Source organism: Callospermophilus lateralis, chromosome 14, assembly GCF_048772815.1.
Source record: "Callospermophilus lateralis isolate mCalLat2 chromosome 14, mCalLat2.hap1, whole genome shotgun sequence".
Lineage (NCBI taxonomy): Eukaryota > Metazoa > Chordata > Mammalia > Rodentia > Sciuridae > Callospermophilus > Callospermophilus lateralis.
The window spans coordinates 89,231,651-89,256,035 of record NC_135318.1 but is presented as its reverse complement, the minus strand read 5'-3'; the positions used below and the strand labels follow the sequence as shown (position 1 = coordinate 89,256,035).

At 51.5% G+C, this 24,385-nt stretch overlaps 1 protein-coding gene across 1 annotated transcript; it reads left to right on the top strand.

The window, feature by feature from the left end:
• Positions 1 to 11,921: 11,921 nt before the first annotated feature.
• Il36rn (interleukin 36 receptor antagonist) lies at positions 11,922 to 14,868 on the top strand. Its single transcript, XM_076833790.2, has 4 exons — positions 11,922 to 11,950; positions 13,559 to 13,644; positions 14,248 to 14,375; positions 14,632 to 14,868. Exons 1-4 carry the CDS (start codon positions 11,922 to 11,924, stop codon positions 14,866 to 14,868), a joined length of 480 nt encoding a protein of 159 aa, XP_076689905.1.
• Positions 14,869 to 24,385: the final 9,517 nt, after the last annotated feature.

Here is a 24,385-nt window from a genome sequence, read left to right as displayed (position 1 = left end):
TTCTCAACGTTCCCTGCCTCGAGATCCTCAGGGCCTGACTCCACAGTTACCCCTAAACAGTGAACAAGCAAATCAGCAACCACGCTCTTAAACATGGCACCAGGTCCTCCAGCATCCTGGGCCTGGGCCAGGGAGCCCATGGGCATCTCCAGATAGCCAAAGCTATGAGAGAAGGTTCCCCACACCTGGCTTCTGAGCAGCAGAAGTTGCTTTTGCCCAGAGGTATTCTTGATCCTGGATTCAAAGTCACGGCTCCAGCTGTGTTTAAGGGCAGAGGAAGCCGGGTCAGGACCTCCAGGCTTCCTGCTGAGCAAGGAGGGAGTCTTACCTTCTGGTCCCGGGTGTCCCACTTTGGTAAGGGAGCTGGCTGGCACAGAGGTCCTGAGAGGCTTTGGATGAGTGGCAGGGAAGCAACACGGGTGTGTCAGGTCTGGGCTCCTTGAGAAATATGAGCAGAAGAGACACCAGGAAACAAGAGCGAGGAGACAGGCGGGGGCTGGATGCTGGACTGAGGGAGGAGAGCAACTTTCTAGACAGCCTCGGAGGCAGGGGTGTGGCCCCCTTGACGCACTAGTGGCGTGAGGCCACATCCAACCTGGCAAATCACAGCTTCCGCTCAGGGGATTTACACACCAAATATGCCACACTTGTAGAAATATCAAAAGCTTATGCTGTTACTGAGTGTTAAGAGCTTTACCTGGTTAATCTTTTAATCCTCTTAATAACCCTTAGGGGCCGTTAATCTTTATTTCTTGTAGAAGAAAACAGAGGCCCGGAGAGATGAAAACATTCACCTAAGTCGCACGTCCAGAGACACCTAAGCAAGGTGGAAGCCAGTCTCTGGGTCCTCAGGCACTACGTGACGTGCTTCCTCAGGGTCTTGGTCCTCTGCTTACTGTGCTCGCTGAGAAAAAGGTGGTCCTGGGTTAAGCTTTGGATACTGAGGCCCTGCTGTGTGCCAGGGGAGGAGGCTCACGTGGTAGTGTTAGGGGACAGACAGATGAGGATGGTGGGAATTCAAGGGTAAGAGAAAAATTCTATAAAACGACCCCACTGTGATGACCCCCACATGCTCTCTAAACTGCCAAAAAGCGTTTTACCTGTAGCCCTTCCTGGCCTAAGCGGGGAGGGTATGCCACATTCCTCAGCAAACTACCCGCTATCAGTAAGGAAATGCAGGCAGGAAATCACGTGGACAAGAGGAGCCCACGAAGGGAAAGATTCTTTAAGACCTTTTTCATGGACCAGATGCTGGAAAATAAGGGCAGCTCCTCCTAATCCTGATATCTGTAAAAATGATGGAAAATTCAATTAGAACTGGTCAGCATGGGCACAGGGGACTGAGAATTACTGCAGTGGGGACTTGAGAAGTCTGATGCCACCCCATCGTCAGTCAAGTGTCAGGAGGTGGACCTGGGCAGGACTTTCTGGAAAATTCTCTGGGATTGCTAATAACACTGAAGAGCAGGAGAAGGAGGTTGTCCCTCTCCTCTCTGAGAGGACCCACTCTCCCCCTTGAGATACCCTCCTTCCCCCTTCTTATCCCTTCCATGAGCTCATGCCTGTCACTCGGAGTGACATGTCGTGGTTGAAGGGCGAGTGGTCTTTGCATTGCCTCAGTTTCCTGGAAGGCCCCAGCTCTGACACGGCAGGAGTGGTCTTGAATCAACCATCAGATGCAGCCTCAGCGGGGGCAATGAAAGGAACTCATCACCCCTGAAACATAACATGGCTGCTCAGCCCGAAATATGAAAAAATCCTATTCCTTGTGAGGCCAGGGAGACAGAAGGACAGTTAGTGTATGTAAAGAATGACTGGGTCAGGAAGATGCGAGGCGGGCTGACTCTAGAGGAAATTAAAATGCTGATACCTTCAGAGCGCTTCCCTCCTCCGCCTGTTGCCAAGGTTACCTGCCTCCGGGGGAATTGTTCCTCCCTGCCAGGAGCTGTCATGAGTAGTCCCTGGGTGGTTCCCTTCCTGCCTAGACCCCTGGGTGGCTTGTTCAGCCCTTGGATTACTCCACCTTTGGGTCACCCAGGCAGGATGGGAGGAGGGCGCATGAGAACAAAGGGAATCTGAAATAATCTATAAAAAGGTCAGGACACTCCACTCCCTCTGGCACCAGCTTCGGACCCCCCCCCCCCGCCCCCTGCGGAGAAGTCTGTGTCTTTCTCTCTGTTCTACCTTTAAATAAAACCTCTTGCTCTTGCCTCGGTGTTTCTTGGGTGTTCAGTCTTTAACACCAGGGAACGACTCTGGGACCTGATTCTCAACACCAGTGTCACCCTGTGTACCAAAATTTGCTGTCACACAGTTCCCAATGAGTAGTCAAGCGTCTACTCTCCAAACTCCCCCATTACCTCTCTTCCTTGGAAAGTTGCAATAACCCCAAATGGTATCCCTGCGTCTTTCTTACCTCCCTGGAATTAAGTGTCCACCAAGCAGTGACCGGGATCCCAGACAGGAACACAGTCACACCCTCCCTACTCAGAGCCCCTGGTGGCTCCACTTTGTACCCAGTGTAGTAACTGGAGCTCTGGCGTGGCTCTGGGCACCCACGAGGTCCCACGCCCGCCTCCCACACTCGGCCCCTCTGCCTCCCCTGCTTTGCCTCACAGGACCCCACGAGTTCTCCCAGATTGCTCTGATTTGGGCCTTGAAGTTTTTCATCTAGTTCCTGCCTGCCTTCGACCTACCTCGTCAGTGCAGATTTCTTTCCTTTTTACTTTTTTAAGGTATTTCTTTACTTTCTGTCATGACAAGTGTCACAGGCCACTCTGATGTGCTTCCTGCCCCAGCCCCAATTTAGCCATTTCCCCAAGGGTGCTGAGTGTTTATATATCACTATGAATGAACTCCATCTTTATACTTTGGTGCAACTGAGGCACTTGGAAAGGTTTTGACCCTTTGGAGCATGATACTGAGATCGGAGAGGTAGAGCCAGAGAAGCATTTGATCTGGACCTAGCTACTTTCCACTGCTTAAGCAGGTCCTTCTGCATATTGAACCCAAGGCCTTGCGAATTATGAGTCTTTCCAGGCCAGTGGTGGGAACAGGTATTGTTCTCTCTAATTCTTTGAAAAGTTTTCATCCTTAGCTTTAGGGATAGTCACAACCATATCATAAAGAGTGGGAAGGAGGAATTGGAAACATACTGTTGTGCACCCTTATTTTACCATGAGGTGGTGTTGTGTTATTGGAAGTTAGTCTTATTCATTAAAGACACGCAAGCCCTAGGTAAGCAAAAAATTATTTAAAGGTATAAATAATAAGACAATATAATAGGTAAAGTGGAATCAAAATATTTTAACTCGGGAGAAGGAAGAAGAGGATAAAAGAAATACAGAACACATGGAATAAATAGAAAGCAGTAGAATGAATGATAGATAATAATCTAACCATATCAACACTTACATGTAAATGATGCAAAAGTAAAAGACTGTGCTTTCCAGATTGGATTAAAAAACACAAGATCTAATTATACAATATCTAATTATGTAGTTATAAAGGCAATGATAGTTTAAAGATAAGGAGGTGGAAAAAGATGTCCCATGTAAACCCTAAACAGAAGATAGATGGAGTTGCATGGATGACAGCCAAAGCAGATTTAAAGACCAGGAAGACTAGCAGGAATGAAGAGGAACATTCCTAATGATAAAGGGGCCAAAAATACATAAAGGATCTTCTATGCATGTGCTCCTGACAACAGAGCTTCCAAGTACCTGATGCCCCAAATAGGTGGCACCATCAGGAGGAGTAGACACATCTCCAATTTTTGCTGGTGTGTTCAATACTCTTTTCTCCATAACTGATAGAGAAGTAGGCAGACTTAGGTCTCCAAAAGGTACAGGACAGAAGAGCTGGACAATGCTGTGAGCACCTGGGGCTCAATGACAACACCCCAGTAGCAACAGCAAGAGGAGTCCCACATGACTCAGCACATCCACCTGTGGGCGTACACTAGAAAGAATTAAACACAGAGACCTGAAAAGTTGCTTGCGTACCCACAGGCTATAGCTGCATTATTCTCCATAATGAGAGGGTGGAAGCAACCCCAGAGTGTTCATTGACTGCTGAAAGGATGAAGAAAAGGGAGCATATATATACATTGGAATATTACTCACCCTTGGAAAGGAATTGGAGTCCGGATATAAGCCACAACCCAAGAACATTAAGTGAAATAAGCCAGCCACAAATCAGGACGCGTGCTGTGAGGTTCCACTTGATACCCAGGAGAGTCAAAGTCATGGAGATGGGAAGGAGGGTGGTGGCCAGGGCCTGGCAGGGGCAGTGGAAGTCATTGTTTACTAAGCACAGAGTTTCAGTTTTGCAAGGTGGAAAGAGTTCCTGCGAGGGCTGGTGCGGATTGCTCAATGGTCCGAATGACGCCCCTGAGCAGTTCACGTAAATGTGGTTAAAATGGTAACTTTCATCTTACATATATTTCCCTGTAATTAAAAATGATAACTAAAAATCTATCAAAAAAGACAAATGTACAGAGACCTATATAATAAAGAGACGAGCCTCGTTTACAAAAACAATCCCGTTTTTGAGGCACTCTTGAAAGAGGGTGATCCCCCTTGGTGCCATGCCCCCCAGATGGAGCCTAGGGAAGCGGAGCCCCCTGGGTCCTCTGGGAGCAGCTGTGGTGCCCAGGCTTGTCTGCGACTGCGTCAGCTCGCTGGACGAGCTGGCCAGATACCTGTGGAGGGAGGTGGAGACGTGGGAAGCCTGTGTGTCCTTTGGTCCAGGCGACGGGGACTGCCTTCCCGTGTGGTCCCTGCGGGTGCCTTGATGGTGCCCCAGCGGCCAGCAGAGCCAGCCCTCACCCTCCTGACCCTTGGCTCTCTCCCACTTGGACTTATTTCCAATGTCATGTTCGTCCCTCCGTCAGTGGCCACCCACACACCCCAGGGGAGGGGGTCAGGCTCAGGAGCCTCGAGGTTCAGATGAGGCAGGCATCTGGGCCAGCTCTGGAGGTCCTCACCTGGCTCTCAGGTAAGGAGGTGGCCGATGGCTCTGGACCTGCCCCTGGTGACTCAGTCAGGAGAAACTGCCCGTGGGTGTGACGTTCATGGGGCCCCACCTGCCTCCTGGTTGCCACCCACTCTCCCTGCAGAACTGGCCATTTCTACTCCCCTGCCTCCACCCGGGTGCTGAAAGGTGCCACAGGACAACACAACAAGGTGGAGACAAACAAGGGCAGCAAAGCGGGGCCCCTGCCCAGCACCGGCCACAGTGCCTTGACCTGGCCCAGCCTCTCTGACCTCGCGGCATTTTGTGGTCCTCAAATGTCTTAGTAGCCAAGGTGGCCCTGCCCCCTCTGTGGACCCCAGCGTCACCCTGTGATGTGGCTGCAGAGTCAGGCTGTAGCTGGAGGCCCACTTCTGAGGCTGGCTCCCAGAGGTGTTCTGCACATGGCCACCATCTCTGGTGCCCAGCGAGGCCCTCCTGGGTGCTCTGTGCTATCAAGGTCACCCCAGTGAGTGAGGAGTCCCCATCTCAGTATGGGCTGCTCTGGGCCACCCTGGGCCAGCTCTTTTCCAGTGGCCCCTTGGTCCTTCATGGAAAGAGCGTCCTGCAGGGAGGTCCCTGCTCTAGCTCCACCCTCTGTTCCTTGCATCTGTAAGCAAGATGCCCTTTGTGTTTCACAGGGGGACTGGGGTTTCCTGGCCTGGACTGAACTGCCCAGAGTACCAGCTACCTCCTGCTGGTTCTGTGGTCTCGCAGGAATTGCTCACCCTCTCCAAGCCTCCTTGGCCTCAGTCAGTTTAAATAGGAATATAAGTTGTACTGACCTCGTGGGACTGATGTCACAACAAGAGGGGATGAAAGCGACATTTATTTTGACACAGTGAATGTGTAGCAGAAGTTAATTGTCCTTGTTAGACACTAAGACCCCACAGCAAACCCTGCAGCGATGGAGTCTGGCATTTTCCCTCTCTGGGGATGAGGCGCAGGCACATGTGATGAAGCACTGGGTCTTGAGCTGCCGTGGGCTTCCGCCAGTGTGCATTTGGTGTTCACTGTACCCAGGAGAGGGAGGGAGGTGGGGACTGCTGAAGGCACAGAGCACACAGCACATGGGTGACTGAGCTGGCTCGGCACAGCCTTAGCCTCATGCAGGCCTCACAACACCCCAGGGGCAGGGCTGTTACTGTCCTCTTCACAGGGAATCGGAAACGAGTGGTCAAATCCTCAAATCAGAGCGGTGAAATAAACTTCCCAGGTCATGAAGATAGTGGTGATGCTGGTGGTGTTGAAGATGGTGGTGGTGGTGATGAAGGTGGTGGTGATGATGGTGGTGATGAAGATGATGGTGATGATGGTGGTGATGATGGTGGAAATGAAGATGGTGGTGATGATGGTGGTGATGATGGTGGAAATGAAGATGGTGGTGATGATGGTGGTGATGAAGATGGTGGTGATGATGGTGGTGATGAAGATGGTGGTGATGATGGTGGTGATGCAGATGGTAGTGATGATGGTGGTGATGAAGATGGTGGTGATGATGGTGGTGATGGTGGTGATGAAAATGGTGGTGGTGGTGATGATGGTGGTGATGAAAATGGTGGTGGTGGTGATGATGGTGGTGATGAAGATGGTGGTGGTGGTGATGATGGTGGTGATGAAAATGGTGGTGATGATAGTAGTAGTGATGATGGTGGAAATGAAGATGGTGGTGATGATGATGGTGATGATGGTGGTGATGAAGATGATGGTGATGATGGTGGTGATGAAGATGATGGTGATGATGGTGGTGATGATGGTGGAAATGAAGATGGTGGTGATGATGATGGTGATGATGGTGGTGATGAAGATGATGGTGATGATGGTGGTGATGATGGTGGAAATGAAGATGGTGGTGATGATGGTGGTGATGATGGTGGAAATGAAGATGGTGGTGATGATGGTGATGATGAAGATGGTGGTGATGATGGTGGTGATGCAGATGGTAGTGATGATGGTGGTGACAAAGATGGTAGTGATGATGGTGGTGATGAGGATGATGGTGGTGATGATGGTGATGGTGATGAAGATGGTGATGAAGGTGGTGATGAAGGTGGTGGTGATGAAGATGATGGTGAAGATAGTGGTAATGTGGGTGATGGTGAAAATGATGATGGTGGTGATGGTGATGGTGATGGTGGTAATGATGATAAAGTTGATATGTAAGCACCTACTATGTGCTAGCACCGTCCTAAACCTTCATGTATATTAACTCATTTAGTCCTCATAACAATAGCAGAATTTTTATTCCTTTTTTAATAAATGAAAACTCAAAAGCTAAAAGCTTAAGTAACTCGACCGAATGTACATGCTAGTAAGCAACAGATGTAATACTCGAACCCACACAGTCTTGACCAGAGCTCAGCCAACTATTTCTATAAAAGGCTGTGTAGTAAACACAGTCGCTGCCATAGTCATCACCGTGCAAAAGTGGCATAGACATAAGGCTGTGCTCCCACTAACTTTATTTATAAACCAAGCTGTGTACTGGTCTTGGCCCAGAGGCCAATCTTTGCCAACCCATGGTCTTAACTGTTCCAGGAAAAAAAGGAGGGTTCACAAGCATCAATACTTTCTGGGAAATGAAATCATCATAATAAAAACAATAGAGATAAAAATAGTCATCAGCTCCTTGGCTTCTTAAACGTGGATGGTGGACAACTGAGCACCTATTTACTAAGACATCCTGTGCCCCTGGCACCACCGAGAGCGGGCAGTAGATACCACACAGGGCACGTCGGGTGGATCACACAGTCTGCTAAGTGGTGAGCCCCACAGAAAGAAGTGAGGCATGGTGGGGGGTGTGGGAGCAGGGGAGGGTCGCACAAAGGGGAGAACATGGCCTCTCTGAGAGGGGTGTCGAAACAAAGGCCTCAGGAGGTGGGGACAATGCCAGCTTCCGGGTGGGGAGCAGAGCCCGTGGGAAGGTCCCTGAGAAGGGCCACGCTGACTTGTAGAGGAAGAGCGAGGGACCAAGGAGGACCATGTCATCTTGTTCAAGAAGAGCAAGAGGTCCACCTGGCTCCTGGTCCCCTTAGTGGGGAAGGAGGAGGCTGAGAGTCCCTGGGAGTCCAGTGGCATGGGCCTTTGGAGACTTGCCTTTTACTCACAGAGGTGTGGGGACCAGAGGAGTGACAGGACTGACTCAGGTAGCAAAAGGGTCACCCTGAGTGCCATGGGGCCAATAGTTCTGAACTAGGTTTCCTGGACTCGGGTCTGACTCTAATCCTAATTAGTGGGTGATGTAGTTAGTCTTTCTATGCCCGATTCCCCTTCCGAATAACAGAAATGATAACGGTCAGCAGATCAGTAGCTAGATAAATGTCTAATGAATAAATTCAGGAGGCCCCTAACATGATTCCAGGGTCACGGTGAGCGCTGGAGGATATGGTCATTTTAATCATTATTACATCGGGCTCCCCCGTGAGAGCGTCCCGCCTGGGATGGTGAGCTGTGTGAGCCTACACACTCCCAGGGAGAATACACTGACCGACTGTCCTCCCCTCCACCTCCGCCAGGGGCACTGACACCTCACACAAGTGGTGATGAGTCGCCCCGGGACGCGGTCCCCAAGAGGAAGCGCGGAGTTTGCTGGGAAGGGAGGGTCCCCACTGACCGTGAAGCTGGGGGCGGGGAGGTGCTGCAGGAAGCTGTCAGTGCTTAACATGACTCCAACCCCAGCAGCTGAAAACGGGAAATGTCTATGGTTTCCCACGGGCCTGGGAGTGGGAGGACCCACCTGGCGGGGTCCTCCCAGGTGTGGGTGGGGGGTCAGCAGGGGCTGCAGCATGCTGGGCCTGTGTGGGTGGAGGATCTGCACCCCAGAAGGCTCACTCCCAGGATGCTGTCACCAGGCCTCGTCCCTCCCCACACGGGTCCCTCAGGGCCGCTTGAGGTCCATCCCATGGCCACTGGCTTCCACTGGGTGAGCCACGATCAGGGTGACCTAGCTCAGATGTGACACACTGTCACTTCCCACCCACCAGGTAACACATTCATCAGGAGCAAGTGGCCAAGGGCAGGCCACACTCAAGGGAAGGTGTGAAGTGCTGCCTGTTATAGGATTAGTACCCTGTCACAACACTTCAAAACCCCCGCACGGAGGCTAGGAGGTCAGGGCAAAGTAGCTCCGTCCTTGAAAATAAGACAAAATGACCACAGTGTGGGCTTTCACGTTGTCAAAAGAGACTAAGTTTAAATTTCCCCAATTCAAAAATTGACTCTCATACACATTCGCAGCGAGTAGGAGTCAACGGTTTACTATTAATATGTGAGGGAATCACAATGATAAAACTGATTATCTAAGGATGGCTCAAGGAACAAAGGTCTTTAGTATTCATTGGGAAAGAAATGCTGGAACAGGCTGGCTAAATTACATTTTTTTAAAAAAAATTACTGCCTTTGAATTTCTTTTTTTTTAGTCAGACAAAAATAAGTTGGAGTTTATCAATCTTCTCCTAGTTCACATCTAACTTCAGAGAATCTGTGTCTCAGTTTGATTTCTGTTGATGAAACAAAATACCCGACACTGGGTAATTTGTGAGAAAAAGAGGTTTTGTTTATTTGTTTGTTTTTGTTTTCTTTTGTTTTTGGCTCACAGTTCTGAAGACTGGGAGGTTCAAGATTGGCAGCTGCATCTGGTGAGATCTTTGCTCCTGGTGAGAACTCTGCAGAGTCCCAAGGCAGCATAGGGCATTTTATAGTAAAAAATAGCACTATTATGGTCTGGATGTGACCCCCAAAATATCAGGGGTCAGACAATGCAAGAAGGCTTAGAGGTGAAATCAATGGGTTATGAGAGCCTTAACGCAATCAGTGGTGGGGCTTTCAGACCCTAGGGATGCACTGGAAGCCAATCAATAGCAATCAGTGAGACAAACCAAGGACCCGTTTCTGAGGGAACTAACTGTTGGCGGGGCCTGTTTGACAATGTGAAAGTCCTCACTGTGGTCGTTTTGTCTTATTTTCAAGCTTAGGGACATGTGTGTGTGTGTGTGTGTGTGTATCTATCTATCTATCTATCTATCTATCTATCTATATCTATATAATCTCCACATGCCACATCCCCAGCTCTTTTTATTTTGAGATATGGTCTCACGAAGTTGCTGAGGCTGGCCTTGAACTTGCAATCCTCCTGCTGCCTCAGCCTCCTGAGCTACTGGGCTCACAGCCGTGCACCACACGTGAGCTCATTGGTGCATTGTCCATTCATTCATCCTGTCTGGATTCTCATTTCAGCACGTTTTGTAATAGACAGAGCTGGTAGAGGCACCCCCGGTGACCCAGCCAGCTCTCTGCGTCTCTGCAGGGCCAGCCATGTGCATGCTCCATTCTGAATGGGCAGAACTTGAAGGATCTCTATTAGCCAGCCAGGTGTCTGGTGGGCACACGGGGCTGATTCACTGTTGAGAGCGGCACCCTGGCGTTTAGGAGAAACAGTGTCCACCTCTACAATCACTTCGCAGACAAGAACCTATTTTTCGAAAACCACTTTATCAATAGCTTAACTCTGGAGTTTGTTCTTGTAATTGGCAATAATTTCTGAGTTGTTTCTATCTGGCCAATTTATTGTGCATTTAATGATTTTGCATAAGCAGCATCTACATTAAATTTATTTTTCTGAATGCTATTTATCACATTGGTAGTCTAACGTGAATAAGGGGTTATTTTCTGTCTTTCAAACAACCCAATATTTATTTTTAAACCCTTTAAGAATTTTATTTTTGTCCCACATGTTTGAATATGGTTTTTAAAAAATTCATGCTTTTACAATAAATAGTTACTGATGGTGGTCAAGATGTTGTTAAATTGTTCTGCACTGCCGGGTGTTAATTCAGAGCCATCACGGAGAGTCTTAAAACCATATTGATGGATTCACAATCAGGCTTTTTTTTTTTTTTTTTTTTTTTGCCAATGAGATATTTAAGAAAGATCAACTGTGGAATCACAGATGTTTGTCACAACCTAGCGCTCAATAGCAAAAATGAACCAACAAAACCCAACAAAATAAGGACCAATAATAATGGGCTGGAATAAATGAATGATAAAAGACCCTTAGGAATTTTTGCACAGCTGTTCAAACCTAGGAAGTCATGATTCATGTTAGTGTGGGAAACGAGTCTGCTGTGGTGCCCCAGAGAGCAGCAGGTTGAGAGTGGCCTCCGTGACGCTGTAGCGGGACAGCTGTCTGCAGTGACAGCTGTCTGCAGTGACGTGGGGGAAGAAGAGTGTCCTCACGGGATTTTTGATGGTGCATTCACGGAAGCGTTCACGTTCTTCTCCTGGTTTGCTCTTCTGGATTTTCAGGTTTTTCTGCAGTGGACCTGTAGCCTACACGCTCCCCCAGTAGGAATTCCCCATGGCCCGCGTCTCCATGGGCCTGGCAAAGGCAGGCAGGCGGGGAGGGGAGGGAGGGACGAGCACGGCAGAAGCTGCTTTTCTGTGTGCTCCTCAGAGCCCCAAGGGCCCCCCTGCTCAGAGCTGCGGGGAGGTTGTCTCCAGAAACTCCCTTCCCGGCCGGGCCGAGCAGCAGGTGCTTCAGGAGGCTCCAGGGTGTCCCATCACCCTGCTCCTCCCTGGCTGGCAGTTTCAGTCTCCTCCCAGCGACCCGGGAGGAGTGCATAAATAAACAAGTATGCACTTAAAAAGCCGGAGCATCCTCGAGGAGCCGCAGATTCCGCAGGTTCCCGCCAAGGGAAAGGAGCCACCGAGGTGTCCTCTGGGTGCTGGCAGGGCAGGCTCTCCTGACCCCAGCTCCAGAAGCCCTGGCCCAGCGGAGGTGGTTACCCGCTGGGAGGCTCAAGAGCCTGCTTGCTACCCGGGCCCCTGACAGCCCTCAGCCTTTGTCTGCACCTAAAATTTTTTTGCTGTTTGTTTCAAAATAGGGGAATCTGCACATCGAGGAATTCAAGATGGTCCTGAGCGGGGCGCTGTGCTTCCGGTGAGTGCGTGGGCCTCCGAGGGGAGTGCGATCTGGGTGGACCTGTCCAGCCTTGTGAGGGTGGGAAGGACCTACTGCCCCAGCTGGGGCTCCCAGCGGAGGACAGGCAGCCGGGAGTCAGGGCCAGCAGTCACTGCCCCTGCCGTTCTTGCAGCCTTTCAGACTGGGACTGGACCTGGCTGCCCACCTCAGGGGGACAAGTAGCCACGGGGCCAGGGCTGCAGCCTGGTCTATGCACCGGGAGGATAGGAGCCAGGAGCCCCCTCCGAGCTCCGCTCTGCTCCCCACACCATGAGTTAATGTCACCCCAGCCACTGTGCCATCTCCTCCCTGCAGCCCTGGGGGTGGGGGGAATAGAACCAAAACAATCTCCAGAGGTCTGCCCACCCACAAGTGTGTACTGACCCAGAAACTCAGCTGTGTGCGGACTTCACAGTGATGGGTGAGAGTGGCCCTCTCTAACGTGAGTCTCGTCTGACTGGCCCTCCATATCCTTGGTTTCCACATCCACAGATTCAACCAACTGTGGATTTAAAAAATATATATGCATGTATAAATCGCATCTGCGGTGAACATGTGCAGATGATCTTCTTGTCATTATTCTCTAAACATTGCAGTATGACAGTGTTTGCATACATTTGCATGTTGGTAGGTATTGTAAGTCATCTAGAGATGATTTATGGTATGGCAGAAGATGTGTGAAGCTTCTATGCAAACACTACGCCAATCTGTGTTGGGGCCTTGAGCCTTGTGGATTTCGGCGTCTGTGGGACCAGCAGCCTGGGCACTTGGGGGACGGCTGGCTAGCACGTTTCAAAGTGTGTTCTATGGGCCTCAGTCCCATGGGGTTCTTTGTACATTCGAGCTCTCTGATCAAGTACATGCGGCAAGTGGTGCCTTCCCTGTCCTGGTAAGAGCTCTCGGTGCCACTCAGCATGCCAGTGACTTTGGATCTTACTAAGTAATGGAGCTTGTTTAATCATGTTAGGTCAAACATGCAGCCAATGTTTACACTGCAGGCTTTTCCCCAGTTAATATCTGAGGAAACCTGCTTCAGAGTACATCTTTCACCTCACAGTATATCAGAAAACCAACCAACTCATATGCAAGAAATACCTAAGAAAAGTAAAATAAATCAATTTTAAATTTAGAGAAAATCCTCACTCAGAAAGGAATACATGGCCAAGTGGAAGTAAATGTCCACTGAAGTCTTCAATAATACTTGAAGACACAGATTTTAGTCAGGAAGAGACCTGGGTGCTACCTAACCCATCTTCAGCAATGAGGAGACTCATTGCTAGATGAGCCCATAGAGGGTGGGTGACTTGTTCCTGTGGCTCGGCAGCATGGACGGCAGCCGCAGTCACTTCTCTCTGAGAGACCATGTGGGGACTGTGGATAGGAAAGATTGGATAGGGTGAGACTCAGGTGGGGGCCTGGGCTCACCCCTGGTAGGGTAGGAGCCCAGCAGGCCTGGGGGAAGGCTGGGCTGTGGCACCCAGCATTGTTGGAAGAGAGGGTGGCAAGACGCTCAGACTGGGGGACTCTGGGCCAGAGCAAGCTGCAGGCGCCCCACTCCTCACGGCCTCCTCCTTCTTCACATTTCAGAATGAAGGACTCGGCCCTGAAGGTGCTCTATCTGCACAACAACCAGCTTCTGGCCGGAGGGCTGCACGCGGGGAAGGTCATTAAAGGTTGGTGTAGAGCAGGACCTGAGTGGTCCCCGCCCGTGTCCCTCTGCGGGAGGCACCTGAGGAGGCTTCCCAGCAGGCCTGCAGACCTCAGCAGCAGGGGACACTGTGTGGCCTCGTGCTTACCCACATGCTGTGGTGGATCGTCTCTGACAGTGTCCACCTGTCCACCTGGGCACTCGTAAGGGTCACTGGAGCCAGTGGGCCCCTCTGCTGTAGTGTGCACATGTGTGCTGCTGCGTGTGTGAGTGTGCATGGGGTGGGGGGTGCAGGGGGACCTAGTCCTCTTCTGGGAGGCTCATAAAGACAGGGCTCAGAACAGAGGCCTGGGCTTCAAAGGAGGTGCTGGGAGGGTCTCTTGGGGTTGGAGACAGCTCTAAAGGTGGGGGCTGCAGTGTCAGGTGGCACCAGGTCCTTCTGTGCCTTGATGTCCACTCTGGGTCAGTGGCAGGAGGGTGGCCTTCCCCCTGTGACAACTGCTGAAAGATTCCCCTTCTGCCCAGCGTGGGGACAGGAGGCCTCATGCTGGCCCTGCTCCCAGAGTCCAAGATCGGGGAGAGGGAAACAAAGGCCCCCCAAGGCCCGTACCTTGACTCTTGCCCACAGGTGAGGAGATCAGTGTTGTCCCCAATCGGTCACTGGATGCCAGTCTGTCTCCAGTCATCCTGGGTGTCCAGGGAGGGAGTCAGTGCCTGTCATGTGGGACAGAGAAGGAACCAACTCTGAAACTGGAGGTGAGCCCTGTCCCGCGTCCTCACCATCTGGAGACTAAGCTGGCCAGTTCTGAGGCTGGGCACTGCCTCTGGGCACCTTAGGGACCCTGGAAGCTGCTGCTGGTCGTGGCTCTGCTTGCTCCCCAAGGCTCTGCCTAGCCTGGGCCTCCCACTGTCCGCCCCTGCCCCTCACTGCTGCTCCTTGCCCCTGCCCCTTACTGCTACCCTCACCCCTGCCCCTTACCGCTGCTCCTCACCCCTGCCCCTCTGTTGGCAGCCTGTGAACATCATGGAGCTCTACCGCAGTGCCAAGGAGTCCAAGAGCTTCACCTTCTACCGGAGGGACATGGGACTCACCTCCAGCTTTGAGTCAGCCGCCTACCCAGGCTGGTTCCTCTGCACAGCGCCCGAGGCTGACCAGCCTGTGAGGCTTACCCAGATCCCCGAGGACGCTGCTTGGGACACCCCCTGGGACGCCCCCATTACGGACTTCTACTTCCAGCCCTGTGATTAGGGCCACGGTTGCCCCCACATCTCCCCGGGCGGCGCCAGCTCCAGCGGGGCCAGGGGGTGAGGGGGCCCACCCCTGCTCTCAGAATTCAGGGCACCCAGCGGAGCTCCCTTCTTCTGGTCCCAGTTTGTGTAAAGTCTTCTCAGTTTGGGGATCAGTACCCACATTCATTGCCCACGGGGTGGTCCTACTGTGGAACCTCAAAACACCTCGTGGGATAAACCGGGAGCAGCATGAAATTACTGAGTGGGATTCCTTCAGCGCCCAGGTGCCCACTGAGGTCCTGCCACCCCCCGGGGTGCGGTCCAGCCCCTCCCCATTCCTGCCGTGGTCTGCCTCTTCCGTCTCTGCGCTCTTCCTCTGGCCCTGGACATGGGGGGGCCTGGGAGGGTGTCACTGGGGAAGCAGCTTCAGCTCAGAAGACAGGAGATGGGCATGCCATCTCTTTTAGAAACCCAAGATACAAAGAAAACCTCCAGTGCTGGTCTCTCCTGCCATGGAAAGATGCTGACAGCACGTTGTGAAGAGCACATTACAAAGTCAGAGCTCTTGCAGTTTCTTTTGAGTTTAAAAGAAATACCTAAGTATATATTTCTGAATCAGACCTTTCTGGAAGGCATGGCAGTAGCAGCAGGTTCTGGGGGGGGGGGTGCTATAGGTGACTTTTCTGTCTATTTTTATTTTTAACCTGTTTCCTAATTTTTCTATCATGAAGATGGGTTCCCATTGTCATTATAAAAAAGAAGTTAGGAGGGACCTTGAGGGAAGTGGAAAAGACACCATTTCTGACTGTCCTCAGCCTCCACTTCCCTGGAGGGAAATTCAAGCTGAATTGAGCCCACTGCGCTGGGGGGCAGATGCAGGGGCAGAAACCTCCCCAGCAAAGCACCAAGAAGAGGATGCGGTGGGCTTGTGTGGCTGGAGTCTCCAGGGTGAGGGAGTCGCAGGAAAAACCCCAGACAAAAGAAAAACAGAACAAATAAAAAAAATCCTATATAATAAAAACTTTAAAAAAAAAAATCAAAGCCAGCCTCCGCAATTTAGTGAGGCCTTCTGCAAACCAGTGAAACCCTGTCTCTAAAGAAGATAGCAAAAAAGGGCTGGGGATGCGGCTCAGTGGTTAAGGGCGCCTGAGTTCGATCCCTAGTACCATCATCATCCTCATCATCATCCTCCTCCTCCTCCTCATCACAACAACAACAATAATGACAATAATAATTTTAAAAATCCTGTGCTTTGAGCTGGAACGGCCCACGGTCCCTGGAAGTCCAAATTCTGGGATCGGCTCCCAAGAGGGCTGCTATACCAATTGAATAGTGTCCTCCCTGAGTTCATGTCCTTCCTGGACCTCAGCCTGTGGCCTTCCTTGGGGATGGGGTCTTTACGGATGGTTGCCACAGGCTCAGGCTGCATTAGGGTGGGCTAAATTCTCCTGTGACTGGTGTCCTTGTAAGAAGAGGACCCAGAGACTCAGAGGAAGCACCGGGAGGTTGGACTGAGGCTGCCACTCGCCAAGGCAGGACATCAGGACAGTGGCAACCTCCTGGATTGTGAGAGAATAAATCTTTGTTGTTTGATGTGTGGTGAAGTGTGTGGCGATTGGCTGCACAGCCGCCGTGACCCCACCTCCTGGAATTCACACCCTGTATTCATGCCTCCCACACTGCACCAGAGGTGTCCCTGGACCAGCGGGATGTGGCTAAAATGACTGACGGCTTGCCCCCTGTGAGAGTAAGTTATAGGAGACACTGGGCCTTCTATCTTGAGATGCCTTCTCTCTCTCTCTCTCTCTCTCTCTCTCTCTCTCTCTCTCGCTATCCATCTCTCCTCCTCTTCTCCGCTGGCTCTGTAGCCTCCTAGGAACACCCATGTGAAAACCAGAGTCTCCAAACCACAGCCACAGGCATGGAACCAGTCCTGCAGCCTGTCTGGCCTTCAGTGATGAGAGCCGCCCAGCTGACAGCTGGCTTGCAGCCTCCTGACACAGAGCAGAGCCATCCAGAGTCCTGCCCCAGAAACTGTGTGAGCTCATTGCTGGGTTCTGGAGTAACTTGTTCTGAAGCGTAGATAATAAAGACCCAAGGAAGGGGGACTCGCTGCATTCATTTGATCATGATTGCAATTTCTCCAATTTTTTTTCCTTCTCAAAATGAACTCCGACCCTTTATTGATCCAATCATGCAAAATTTGTTAAATGTTCTCTGCTTCAGGAAGGGTTAGATCATCCTTGACTGCTGTACATATCTAGTTCTACAAGCCAGGGTCTGTTCCAGTGTCCCTACCAGTATCCTGGGGACTGAACACAGAAGCCACAGCAGGGTCCCATATCTGAGCCTCAGCTATTCCACATGCAGCTCACCTGTTGGACCAGACTGGCAGGTTCAAAGCCTTCAGAGGGAGGGGCAAGAACAGGGTCAGGACAGGAGGAATGACCTCCATGGGCCTCAGCAACTCCAGCTCAGGCACTGCTGAGGTCCCCATGGGCTCCAGGTACCAGGCTGTGTTTCTGTACACCTGTTCCTGTTCCCACTCTCTGTGGGTCCAGACACAGTCTTAGGATGCCCTTCTGCTCTGGGGCTCTTCACTGCCATCCCTGTCTAGAGAAACTGCCCATCTTTCATACCCTGCTAAGATGTCACATCCTCCAGGAAGCCTTTGATGAGCTGAGAGCCCTGGTCATCTGTTCTGGCAATGCTTCGTGTCCACCTCCTTGCAGTGAGTTGGCTTGGAGTCTGTGGCCCCAGGATGACCTTGAGGTTAGGGCTTCTGAACATAAGCACGGTGCTTGGCAAACACTGGAATCCAGTGAGCATGGAATGTGGCCACTCTCTCTCCACCCTGGAACATTCTCTCCCTCTCCTCCACCCATCTAAGCCTCTAAGGGTGGAGCTTAAATTCCACTTCATTCTTGAAGGTTTCTCCAGCCTGAAGTGATTTGCTTCACCATTTATGGGATGACAGGATTTACAAGGGCTTCTGCCTAGACGAGCAGGCATTTATAAGTCAGTAGGAAAAGGAGGACATGAAACACTACCTTGGGGGATGTGTGGCCGTGGGTGCTGGCACCGTGGGTGTTCAAGTGAAAAAGACCAGGTGGTTTCAGATTTCTGCAATTGTTGATTAACCTGTAGGCCTGGACCCGTGTCACAGAGACACAATCTCCACACCATGTGGGGGTCATGCCAGCTCCAGAAATGGAAGAGCAGAGGAGGTCCCAAGGGCAGGTCCCAAGGGAAGAGGTGAAGCTGCTGAGGGTCTTCATGCTGAAGAAGCAGCACACAGGGAGCCCCGCAGACACCCAGTGTTCTGCCGAGTAGAAGAGTATCCTTGTTTGTGTCATTCCAGAAAGCACAAATTGGATAGACGGGTGGAAATGATGTGGAGGCGGTTTTTCCTGAATGATCCCAGATTTTTAACCACGAACTCCACACACATTGTTAGTGCTTCTTCCAGAGGTTGTGCATCGTGGCCTTAGAGATGCGGAGGAAAAGTCTCATCAACTTATTTCTCCAGAGCTCCATAACACAGACCTCTCCATCTGGAGGGACACCAGGACATCATGTCCAAGGTCATTTTAATTTCTCAAGATTTTTTTTTTTTAACCAAGGAGTTTCTCTGCAACTGTGGTCTCCAACATGCCCTTGGTCCACAACTTAGAGATTCTGGTCCTTTAAACTATCTTTCAAGTAAGTGTTTATGACATTGCTCCCAGCTGAACTGTGAAGCTACTTAACAGCAGGAACTGAGCACTGTTCATGTCTTTGTCATAGAGCAGATAAAAGCTTAGTAAACATGCACTTACTGCCTGATGTGACACCCACGCTTTACTCCTTCCCACAGAGAGGAGGGAGAGTGGGAGGAGTGGAGAGTGAGTGAGCGCTGGCTGTAGAAGCAATGTTCTGGCCTCCCTCCTGCCCATCTTCTCTCCCTTCTCGTCCTGCAACCATCTGGGTCTTGGATGGACCCCTCCCATCTCCCCATCAAGCCCTCTATGGAAATTTACAAATGATATGAGAAAGAGAGAGAGAGAGAGAGAGAGAGAGAGAGAGAGAGAGAGAGAGAGAGAGAGAGAGAATGAATTAGAGAAAGGCTGCTAGTCTCCAGTGGGCATGACACCAACCTCTTTTCCCCTTGTCATAGATGGATGCGTGGATGGGAAAGTGGATCTGTGGATGGATGGATGGATGGATAGAGAAATGTGTGGATGGGTGGGTGGGTGAATGATGGGATGAATAGATGATTAGATGGGTGGATGGATGAATGGATGGGTGGACAGCCTGGGTTAGGTAACGTCAGTTAGGGAACTGGGTGTTCAGTGCTGACCTCTCGTACTGTCCTCTTTCCTGCTCGTGTGGGGCACATAGCACCTGGCCAGTCCCAGGGTGAATATAATAAGGTCAACAGCTTCCACAGTTGGGTTTCCTTAGATGATCTGTTTCATCAAGGTGATGCCAACTAATTAAACCTATTGAAAAGCAGAGACACCCCCCACCTTTCCAAATAGGGACACACTCATGATGCTCTCAGCCCCCGATCTCACGTTCAGGTGCTTTCAGTAATCTTCAGACCTACCCTACGTCCCAGGTAACCACGTCCCAAGCCTTGATGGGGCCCCGTGGGTCACCGTTGATGTCTGACCCTACACTGTGTCCCCGGCTGCCAGACCAATAATAACATGGCCAATGACAGTAGCCACAGAGTGGGGCTCGGTGCCTGGCCTCTGTCAGGGCTTTATGGGTGACTCTTGCCCCCTTCGATAAACACTCATTAATCTCCCCACCTTCTTATTATCCATTCTGTGTCAAAGACATTGTGAAACCTCTGGGCTCCTCTTCCTCCCTGTCCTGGAATCAATGGCAGCGACTGCCGCAGGCTCGACCCACCCTCACCCACATATAAAGGCGGGGCCGAGGCCCTGGAGAGAGCAGTTGGAGGCTCCGACACCAGGGTTCCAGGCGCCCGGATCTGCAGGTCAGTGGTGGGTGGCAGTATTGCCTTCTTCTTTTTCTTCTATGTCCCCCAAATGTCCCCTTCTTAGTGCCACCTGTCAAGCCATCTGGTTAACAAAAAGAATCCCCTTCATAGAATTGGGGGGACGATCGGTAGATCTAGCAGCTCATGGTGGGATCTGGGGAGTGGTTTAGGCTAAATCAAGTCTAGATTTTTAAATATTGAGAACCTTGGACTTTCGAAGTCAATGGCAGAGCATCTACGCCAATGAGGTCAAGCAGTATTTGGTGAACTTGGGAGGACCTGGGGATGTCTAGTGCCTGCTCTGGTAGACGAGAGGCACACCAGCAGGGTCCCCGCGTCTTCGTCACACCCTGTTCAGCAAAAGCAGTATGTTCAGTAGTTTCTGTGTAAACTCTCACTGTGAAAACTGGTGACCTTGCCCAACCTCTCATTCCAAGGAGAGATAAATTGGAGGTTTTAGGCACAAAAGGCAGCAAGGCAAATTGGTGGCCGAGTTAGGTCTGGAACCCAGCCTTGCCATTCACAGCCTGGGATGTGCATTCCCACGTCCTGCTCATGAGCACCAGGGTCTGTCCGCCGGGCGGCTGGGGAGAGCATCGGGAGAGCTGGGTGCCAGGCTTCGTGACCTCGAGAGCTTACCGGCTTTTACAAGAGGAACAAATGTCTTAATGTACCACATTAAGCAACAGTGACACTTAATAGGCCTTCAGAGCAGGGTTACAGCAGTAAAGGAAGGGTCATTAAACTCTGAGTCACGGAACCAAAGAGAACCTGACCTAGAAAGAACCCGAGCCCCGTCATCTAACCCTGGGATTTACAGACACTGACCCTGAAGACGGGCTGTTAACCTGAGGACGGGCTGACACAGTTGGGTTTCCTTAGATGACATGACCCTGCGTGTCTGGGTTCTTTGTCTGTGTGAATAATTAATGGGACAGAACTGGATACCCTTCTATGTGGACACCAATGTCCAGCAATCTTAATACTAGAGCTCTGGATGGACAGCGGTGAGTGAAATTGAGAAGCAAGTTAAGGATGCCCTCTGCGAAGGTGAGGAAGGAGGCTGCTGCCTGTAGAGGTGACTCGTGCCACCTATAATAGTCAAGATGGGGCCAGGTGGTGGCAAAACGAGGAGCCACTTCAGATTCCAGAGCTGGGTGGGATGTGGTGAGAGAAGAGCTGAGAACAAGTCCAGGGGCCTCACAAGGGCTGGGCTGGGTTGAAGGCAGAAGAGCAGGAATGCAGTGGAGTTGCGTGGCCATCGAGAGCAGGAAGTTGTCAAAGGAGCCATCCACTGGGATTTGAGGACAAGGCAGACACACAGAGAGGTGGGAGCTAGATTTGGTTCTCCTCAGGTTTTGAATTTGATAATGAATTTTATGAGCCCAACGCATATTCTGGAGGTGTGAGGAATGGAACTGAGAGGGAAGTGGGTGGGAGGAGGAGAAGCTGACCACCCCAAGCTTAGGTCCGTGTGGTGGAGTGTAATGGTGGGATACCCAAAGTGTAATGGCGGGGTGTACTGCAGACGGCTGGAGGTCAAGCAGGACATTTGGTTTGGGTGTGGAGACATTAGATCAAGAGGTCACTGCGGTGGGAAGCCATGGACTGCAGCTCCACAGGACATGGCACAGATGTGCTCAGGACATGGTGTGGTGACCTTTGGGACAGCTCCAGAAGGAGGGAGAACCTACAATGGACCTGAGACAGAGAGGACAGGAGGGAAGGGCATCACCCAATGTCAAGCCTTCCTGGGAGCCAAGAGGTCAAAGCAGAGCCCGAGGACGTGGCTCCATGGGAGCTAACACCATCTCGGAGAGAACAGACTCCACGTAGATGATGTGCAGGGGACGAGGAGAGGCCAGGGCAGCTGTGACGTGCAGGTGGACATGGACAGAGCTCAGCACCACTGGTCACTGGGATTCGACCCAGAAGAGAAGTGAGGAGGTCTGAGACAGCTAGAGGTCATGTCCAGGGAGTAGTAAAGGAGGAAAGAGGGATAGAGGCCAAGGTCCAGTGCAAGGTCATTTGGGGCCTAAAGGGAAGGGAAGGCTTGGGGAGGGAGCTCCAGGTGCACTGGGAAGGGCCTCGACACAGGGGCAGCCCAGGGCTCTCCCAGCGGCCACCTTCTCAGCCCTACTCACCTCCTCTCAGTGTAGCCAGGACCCAGGCAGAGAGGCCCAATATGGAGTCCATGGGACACCTGCTAGGGTGGGTTACAGAACCCAGAGGGTCCAGTGGGGCTGGACTACCACTGAGCTTCCGTGTACTCTGTGAGCCGACTGACCAGGAGGGGCAGTCTTTAGCCGCACACAAGGCCCTTTGCTTAGGCCCGCCCCTTCTGGATTTCAGTGCACCTAACCGGCTGTCCATGTCTGTGGCCACCACCAAAGGTGCCTCGGCGGTGTGGCTAGGTGGGAGCACATCAGGTGGGCTGGACTCTAGGCCACACTGCTCTTGGACCACCTGGACTGGGTGTTGGTTGGTACTTTGTAACTAGAAGTGTGGTCCAGGGACCAGCAGCGTGAACACTGTCCAGTTGCATGTTTGAAAGGCAAAGTCTTAGTCCCTGTCCCAGACCCAGGGAACCAGTCTGCAGTTTAACCAGAGCATGTGCACTGAACAGTGGGAAGGACGGAGCTGGCACACTGAGGCCCAAGGCTGGCCATCACTGAACTGCCTCAGACCTCACTCAGTACCCTCAGCCCCCGAAATAACATCCATCAGAGTCCCCAGGTGCTAGGTGCTGTGGCGCTCACCTGTAATCCCAGCTGCTCTGGAGGTTGAGGTAGGAGGGTGGCAGGTTCAAAGCCAGCCTTAGCGAGGCCCTAAGCAACTCAGCAAGATCCTGTCTCAAAACAAAATATAAAAAAGGACTGGAGATGTGGCTCAGTGGTTAAGTGCCCCTGCGTTCAGTCCCCTGTACCAAAAAAAAAAAAAAAAAAAGTCCCCCAGGTGATCCAGGTGGTCAAGCATGTTTGGGAGCCAATGATTTTTGATTGAACACTTTTTTTTAAATTAAAAAAACCAACTTTATATTACAAAGAAACTTTGGGGTTATTATAGGAAAAATGTTGAAAATGTTGAAAAGTCACTTATAATCCTATCGGTCATAGACAAGTGTTATAAAAACACTAGCTGTTGGGCTGGGGATGTGGCTCAAGAGGTAGCGCGCTTGCCTGGCATGCGTGCGGCCGGGGTTCGATCCTCAGCACCACATACAAACAAAGATGTTGTGTCCACCGAAAACTAAAAAATAAATATTAAAATTCTCTCTCATTCTCTCTCTCTCTCTCTCTCTCTCTTAAAAAAAAAAAAAACACTAGCTGTCTTTATTAACACATGTGCATCTCTGTATGTGTGTGGACGGGCTGTCATGTACATATTATTCATAACCTGTGCGTTTCCCAGGTGTATTTGAAAATTTCACCTTCTAAACCTTCGTGGATGATGTCATCTTCATTGTACACATACGTCTTCTTTACTGCAATTGCCATAATTTATTTTTAACCAATCGCCCGATAGGTTTGTTGAGAACACTTAAGCTTTTCCCCCTCTTCGCCATATTATAAAAAGTGATGCAGTGTTCATCGTTATAACTGGACATTTGGGCCATCTGTCATTTTATTTGGACTGAGGAGAACTCATGCCACCTCAGAGCTGTGGGATGACCCTAACGTCCGTGTCCAGCCGGCATCTGCACCCTTACCCTGCTCTCCTTCACTCCCATCAACCCCCAAACTCTTGCCTCAAGGCCCAGGGATCCAAAGTGACCTGTCCAAGGGGACAGTGGCAGATCCAGTATCCAAGGACACCTTGGTTACGGCCCTACTTCTTCAGTTCCCAGGCCATGGGGCTCGAGCTCTCAGCTCCAGCCGATCCCCTCGCCCGCCGCCCCATGCCCGGGGGATCACCCTGCCCCTCTAGCCCTGTCCTTCTGGTGGCCCTCCGGGCTTCTTTCCTGTCTCATTTCCTGTGTTCTCACGTGTTTCTTCTCTCCTCCCTTCTCACTTGGCTGGGCCACATGGGGAGAGGGAGGAAGGCTGGTCAGGGACTCCACAGACGCCCCTGGCCAACTGCAGCCCTGGCCATTCTCACGGTTGACTGCTTTCCATGCCCGAGTCTGGGCTGGCCTTTCTGCAGGGTGGCCATTTCCTGGTCTTCCTGAGGTAGGAAGACCCCCCGAGGAAGGATCAGGGTCCTGTGAAGCTTGGCACCTGGGCTTACACAGGGACAGTCTCTTTGCAGGAGCCTCTGACTCTGAGGGCTGACCCGTTTTCCACAGCGAGCCCACCAGGAGGGGGATGGGCTCCTTTAAGGCCCCGCAGAGCAACATGAGTCCCTGGGAAGGGTGTGCCTAGCCCTGCAGGAAGACCCTGCCTGGACGGTGGCTGGAGAGGCCTCCTAGCGATGCTGCTCTTCCCTCTGCGCTCGGGCGCTGAGACACGGAAGCCCTTGCTGGGTCAGGGGACAGGAATGTGGTGACCTCCAGGCTGGGAAGTGGGTCAGGATCTGCTTCAGGTTCATCCCCAGCTGCGGGGCTCAA